This window comes from Eurypyga helias, unplaced genomic scaffold (genome assembly GCF_000690775.1).
Source record: "Eurypyga helias isolate BGI_N326 unplaced genomic scaffold, ASM69077v1 scaffold11347, whole genome shotgun sequence".
In the NCBI taxonomy this organism is placed as follows: Eukaryota; Metazoa; Chordata; class Aves; order Eurypygiformes; family Eurypygidae; genus Eurypyga; species Eurypyga helias.
Genome location: NW_010259847.1, coordinates 24,395 through 31,360, shown reverse-complemented (window position 1 = coordinate 31,360; position 6,966 = coordinate 24,395). Strand labels below are relative to the sequence as shown.

The 6,966-nt window shown below is 41.7% G+C and overlaps 1 protein-coding gene across 1 annotated transcript in view; it reads right to left on the bottom strand.

The window, feature by feature from the left end:
- CHST15 (carbohydrate (N-acetylgalactosamine 4-sulfate 6-O) sulfotransferase 15) overlaps nt 1-5,086 on the bottom strand; it is a 19,185-nt gene extending 14,099 nt beyond the window's left edge. The window contains exons 1-2 of the mRNA XM_010154791.1: nt 4,499-5,086; nt 3,212-3,551 (exon numbers count right to left, since the gene is read on the bottom strand). Coding sequence (XP_010153093.1) covers nt 3,212-3,551; nt 4,499-5,086 — 928 coding nt within the window. The remainder of the gene's footprint in view (nt 1-3,211; nt 3,552-4,498) is intronic.
- Between the last annotated feature and the right edge of the window lie 1,880 nt (nt 5,087-6,966).

The window sequence follows — 6,966 nt, the reverse complement described above, 5'->3', positions numbered from 1 at the left end:
TCCCTACACTTCAGGGTGTGTTCAGTATCACCCTCTCCCTACATTTCTCAGCAACTTGAGCCACATCTGTGATTTTTATACTCCTTTTCTCACTTTCTTTTCCAAATCTAGTCTCACTTATCCAGTTTCTATACACGTTCTCCATGATCGTCTTTGCATTCTTGCTTCTTACCATGCCCCTAGAGTTTCTCGAGCGGGCAGAGGTCAAGGACAGTATTGCGAGGGCAGCAGAGTAGGAGCAAATCTAAGAGTATAGAGCAGGACTTCTCAGCTCTCCCTCTCCTCTTCCTGCAAGGCCAATAATTATCAATTATGTGTGAGGAAAGCTCAGCAAGTGAGTTCTTTTGTCCATTCCTTCTGATTTTCCCCTTTAGGAAAGTGGGATTTAATGAGGGTAGAAGAAAGCTCAGCAGTGTATTTTGACTTGTTTTGAGGGGGGATGGGGGGAAGGTACAAGCATAGTGCTACGGACTACCTTGGTTTTTTACCACCCTGCTCATGGGAATAGAAATTGTGGCTAAGAGCCAGGAAAGAGACAGTCAAGCTGGGACAGAGTCCTGTGGAGCATCAACCATCTCAGCAGAAGGAGAAAGCAGTGATTTGTGAAACAGGGCCTCCCCAGGAGGGCTGTTTAGCTTCAGCTGAAATTAGTCAATCTCATAAAAATCAGAGAACGACACAGAACAAAGACTTTCTTCTCCAGATAAGTGTTACAAACTAAACCAATAGCCAGGAGCATAGGAGTCATTCCCACTAGCTGGCTTACAAAGGGGGTTGTCTCAGTTTCACCTATGAGTCTATTTGTCTTTCCCTCTCCCCACCCGTAGCTAATGTACTGTTGTGGCAGAAAGAAAGGAGTCACCAGGAACAAAACTAAATCTTTCATCCTCCATGGCAGACAGCCTGAGATGATGAGAAGGTCATCTCCACAATCTCCCTCCTATTTATAAAATAACTTCAAAAAATTTAATTATGCAAAGAAAGTTCTCTTCAAGGATCTGCACTCGGTCCCCGGTGGCTAACCAGGAGACTGTGCAAGTGGAGGGTTTGTGAACGCCAGCACAGGGATAGCAATTCATCCTTGTTCTCAAATTAAATGCACTCCAGCCTGATTTCTTACACTCTTCTGTCTGTTTGGTAGGTCTGGTTCTGCGTTTTAGTAGAGTTCAGTCTTGCTTTAGTGATGTTGGATGCACTACGTCCTCCACCATTAATTCCAAACATTTATGTTGAGGCTAATGCAGGTGTAGAGAACTATTTAGTATAAAGGTTTTTAGCTTAACCAATCAGCTTGGTTCAGCCAAACTCGCCAGCACTCTTATGGCAGACACGATGTCCCACAGATGGTTTTGCTGACAGTCCCTGCTCCTACACACCCAGAGCCAAGCAGCACAGCATTCACGCTGGAAAGTGTCCAAGTCTACAATCCTCTTTCGTCGATGATGCGACTTTTCACCTTCAGGCCAGGAGGTAATTCTTATCATTTGTCTTCAGTCAAACTCTGACTGTGATGAACGAGTGCCTTCTCGTGGGGCTTCAGGGGGCACGGCAATGCTTCTCTGACTCTGTAACTCACCCAGCTCTCCCATTCACACTGGCACCTCCTAGGAGTGCTCCTAAACCGGACCAAAATTATCTCAAAAGCAAAACTGTATTTTCACCATATTGCTTTAGCACTTAAAAAAAAGTTTCTCTCTCTACTCTCTTATGGCATTTTCAAAGGAAGAAAATAAGCCTCCTGACAACACAGCAAAACCATTTCTCTATGACAAGTATGAAATCCTGGCTCTGTGGCTGAGCCCTCCTCACTGAGCAGTGATCAAAGCCCTCGTCTGCAGGAGCTCAGAGGTTCTCCTGGGCTCCAGGGCGCAGGGAAAAGAGATGGAAACAGCAACACCACATGCAGAAGAAAGAAGGAATTGAAGGTACAACCACAAAATAAAGAACAGAAGCAGAACTGCAGGTGTCCTGGGCCCTCAGAAAGTGTTCTTCCTTGCTGTTAGCTACACCAGTTCATTAGAATAGATAGTTTCCGATTTCAATGAAACTTAGAAAAGCACCACAGGAAAGTAATGATGCAAAGTCCTCACCAAAAGATCTACCCCACAGTGCTAGTTTTTTTCCTCATTCCAAAGGCAGTGTCAGTAGTAAAGCAACAGCAAATGACAAACAGAAATGAAGATGTCACCATAAAATACCCAGTGTCTTCCTCTTAGACATAGTAATACCACTGAAAAGCCTGTGATCTTTGATACCAAAGTCACACAAAGTGGGGGCTTACCCAAACTTAACAGCTTGACCCAACACGTGGAAAATCCAGAGCTTGGGTGGAATATAGCAAGTATATGGACCCGCATTTAGAGGATACACTAAGCACACAACAGTCAAGAAAAACACATCTTTTGCATCTCATCTAGTCTCTGCCCACAAGATTGACTTTCCTCAGTGCCCAGGGAAGAGAGAATTAAGGAGGACATAAACACTTCAGATGGATAAAGCGACGTGCTCAGCCCCACAGCCCTCAGGCACCCTTGGAAGATGCAATCGCAAGGGGTGGACATGCCTTGCTGCAGCAGGCCATAACCTCAACTATTTGTCTGCCTTCAGAGAGGAAGGTTCACTTCATGAAACATTGATGTCACCCAGGAAAAGAGCATCAAAAATATGTGCAGGTTCCTCGGTGTAAGACAGCTTTCTCATGCAGAGCATCTCTACTGCTCAGTGCTTGACTAGAGCTGCAACATTACCAGAGCTCCGACCACAAAGCACAGCTAAATTTATTGAACCATAAGGACTGAAGCCACCCCCATTTCAAATACAGACCCATCATCTAGTCATGTAAAAGAAGCTGTACAGAATTCTGCAGCACAAAAGTATCATTGCGATTCTTTCAATCTCCCATCACAACTTAATAGTTCCTCTTCCTGCTCTTACAAATTCACTGCGTTGGTTTTATCCAGTGTTTTTATTTTTTTCTAGATTCTCCCAATAACTGCAAATAAACCAAATGAAATGTGCATCACCTCAAGGTTTAACCCAAAACATCATTGAACAAAAGCAGGCTGGAACCTACCGAACATCTATCACCTGGCTTTTTCAAAACCATTAACTCCAGTGGTTTCAAGGAAGCAAATCCACAAACTTCACCCAAGAAATGTCAAAGTTTAACAGAGACAACTTGCCCAGGTACCAGAGCACTTGTTCTACCCACCAAACCGTTTTCTTGTCCACCAGTGTGGCTCTTTGATTGCTGAGAACCGAACGTCGGGGTGTAGCCTGAGCCGGTCGTACAGGTCCGTCGTCCCACACTTGGGCTGCCCAATGATGTAGAAATGGGGGAGACAGCGCAGTCGGTAGTGTTTGTCCTTATAATGGTACAAGTGGTTCCAAAATACCTTCCTGAGGTAATCAAATATGGTTCGAAAGCGCTTTGAATACAGTGCATAGGAGTTTGTTGCATAAGGATCTGTGGTTGTGTTCCCTCTGTACTCTTCATACCAACATGGATTCTTGCTATTTGGAAGGAATTTATTAGGAATTACTGAAAACATCTGCAACATAAAGAATAACAATTTCAGTCAAGGCAGCAAAAAACTGACAGTTTAACTTAGCACACAGAGAACACGACAGAAACACTATGTGGACTTTTTTAACCCTTATTTTTTTAACTACAAAGTCAACCTCCCTTATTTCTTCTGATGACATGGATTCTTGCTATTTGGAAGGAATTTATTAGGAATTACTGAAAACATCTGCAACATAAAGAACAACAATTTCAGTCAAGGCAGCAAAAGATTGACAGTTATACTTTAACTTAGCACACAGAGAACTCAACAGAAACATTATGTGGACATTTTTAACCCTTATTTTTAACTACAAAGTCAACCTCACTTATTTCTCTGATGACCCCTGAACCAAATCCTGTACAAACAGCTGGACTGGAAGAGAAGTACATTTTGAAATCCTTCAATTTTAAGGCCAGAAAGGACGTCAATAATCGCCCAACTCCCCTGCAACCCCAAGAATTGATTTTTGAAGTCAAACATGCAATAGTCAAATCAAATTCACTTCCAGATTTTAACTCTGAAATACAAGGTTTGCAATGACTGGATTTTCAGGGAGGCACACTGATAATCAGTTATTAGAGAGGCTCCTTTCTTATTTATCATTTAAGGTGACTGGGAAATATGTCAGAATGATTTTCCATGAGACAAGCTAAAAATGCAGTAAGACTGTACAGCTATTGGAAGATTGCCTGATTTTCTGTTTCAGGTGTCAAGACCATTTACATAACACATCTATATTGCCCATGTTCAGAAGGACATGCTCTACAATATCAGCTTCTCAGGTGGTGTAATCAGGAGGCTCTAGATGGTATAAATCACTGTAGGACCATCTGAGCAGTTGCACCTTTTTTTATCTTAGCAAAGGACTGACCCAAAAGTCTTGAAATAAGCAAGTATAGAGCAGGCTCAGAGACACTTTAATTCATACTTACATGTGGCTCTTGTTTCCTCAGCTCTTCCAAATCAGGGCGCTGTCTCGTTATAAATTCTATCTTTGAAGTAATAGTGTCAATAATTAATTTAATGCTTGGATAATCCTTTACATATGAAATATTCATTTTAGAAGGCTGGTAATGGTCTTTCATGTCACTAAGGCTTTCATTGTCCATTAAGCTTGGATTGCTAGCAAAAGCTCCGTAATGGAAGGGAGATGGTATTAACAATAGGCCATGTTTAGCTCCAGTCAGTACGTAGGATGCCATCACTAGAGTCATTATAAGCAACCCAAATATTAAGCTGCATAGCTTCCCCTTCCTCAAGCAGAAAAATCCATTCCAGCTTTCACTGTGATCAGTCCTTACTTCCAGAACTGCAAGCAACTTCATCTGCTTGCTATCAGCGTACAAAGGGATCTTACTTTCTCCTTTGCAAACAGGACACTTCTGGTTGTTATGATTAGGTCCGCGGCATCTGAAACAGTGTCTGTGCAAGTCATTTGGTAATAAATGTATGCAACAATTAATGCAATACCTCATATTACTACTGTTGAACTCCTGTATTAATGAGCCAAACACAGCCATAAAAATGCAGCTGAAGCATATGAGTCATCTTCTGTAAGGCTGATTTAATACCGTCAGTGATTCTACGACTACTCAGCGACGCAAAAGGGCAGGTTCAAACCAGAAAAGATAAAAGCACTCAAAAAGTTACATATGTCATATAAAGAATAAAAAAAAAAAAAAAAGCCAGCAACCAACACACAAAAATAGATGTGCCGTGGATGCGGTTTCAAGAATTTGGCTCAGTAAGAGGAATGTGGCGAAGTAAGAATCAGCTGGCTCAAGTTTTTCCCATTGAACAAAATGAGAAGGAAGAAAACTTCAAGTTTTTCCCATTGAACAAAATGGGAAATGTTACGTAGCGTGAAAATATGCAAAAAATAAAAATAACTCATTGTCCTCTGATCTACACTGTAATAGGCAAATATGGGTAGACATTCCCAGGTATTCTTAAAACAAGAGGGTTCCAAACCACACTGCTGCTAGTGGAAGCTTCATCTTCGCAGTGACGGCTTCAAAGACTTGCACTGTACAGCCTAAAGAAACAAAAACACATATATAGATACACACAAAACAGCAGACATAATAGCTACGTTCACCATCATTCAAAGCCTTAGCAAAGTATAATCTACCATAAGTAATTTCACAACTCTCTGTGAAAGATGCCTTCTATGTGCCAAGTATAATAATTACAACATTCATGATATTAAACCCAGGAAACGCTTGGCTTCAAGTTCACAGTGCATTGCCCTTTCTTTCCTATCACCCATCTGCTCACATCAACAAACAGTTGCTACCACAGGTAACATTATACGACTTCCCTCAGCAGCTCATAACCTATCCAGCAGATCTTAATCTGCTCTTTAAACATGGAAGCATTTTTGGACAGCATCCGGTAACACAGGTTTAAATATTGGAAGCATTTTTGGACAGTGTCCAGTAACACAGATTTAAATATCCACCCTCTATCTCTGCATTGGGGACCTTAAATTAACTGTTCTAAAGTGGGGTAGGAACCTAGTTAAGAGGACAAGGATAAAGTAACAGTTCCCTTTCAAGCATATGAGATAAAAAGCCAAACACAAAAACCCAAAAGCCAGAAGCAGAACAGTCAGAAAATAGAAGGGATTAAATAATAGCCATGAGCAAAGGCTCATGACAGGATCTCTGGTTTCAGGACCAAATGATTCTGGGATGAGGGTACCCACCCGCGACGCACCGCAAAGTCACCAAGATACTTTCAGCATTCCTAGCCAGTGATGTTTTGAAAACATGGTACTCCTTAAAAATGGCAAGGTGTGTTCATTAAATGAAATGTACACAGTCCTGCAGCTTCAAGGCAAGACCCTGGGTCCAGCAATGCCTCATAAATGGTATGCGCTTTGGCACAAGAGAAGTCATGCAGAAGCTGCTGGAGCGGGTGTCCCCTTGCTATAAGGCAGTCACCATGAGCAGGGACTTGAGCACTCATGGTCCCATGAAGACACTCCAACACCATGCCTGCTTATAGCCAAAAAGTGATCAGAGCTGTTTGAAGTGAAGCTTCGGTCTTGCTTCGAGCGCTTCCGTGCTTGCCTTTCCAGACAGCACTCAGCAGAGACACTTAAAGTCACAAGCAAGTGATCAGCTTAAGGATGGTCTGAATTAAAGCATGCTTATGCATAGTTCCTCTAGAATTTCCGTTTTCATGATTTGTTAAATACCTTACTGGAAGTACCCACATTTTAAGGTCAAAATCACTCATTTTGAGAAGCCAGGTTATCAAATACGAAAGTTCTCTGATAATATACCTTCTTCTATATACTACAAAATATTTTTATTTTCTGGAAATACATTTCTGGGGCAACTAAAGACAGGAAGTGTTTTAAAACAACCTTGAAAAATCAGAGGCAAAACAATAA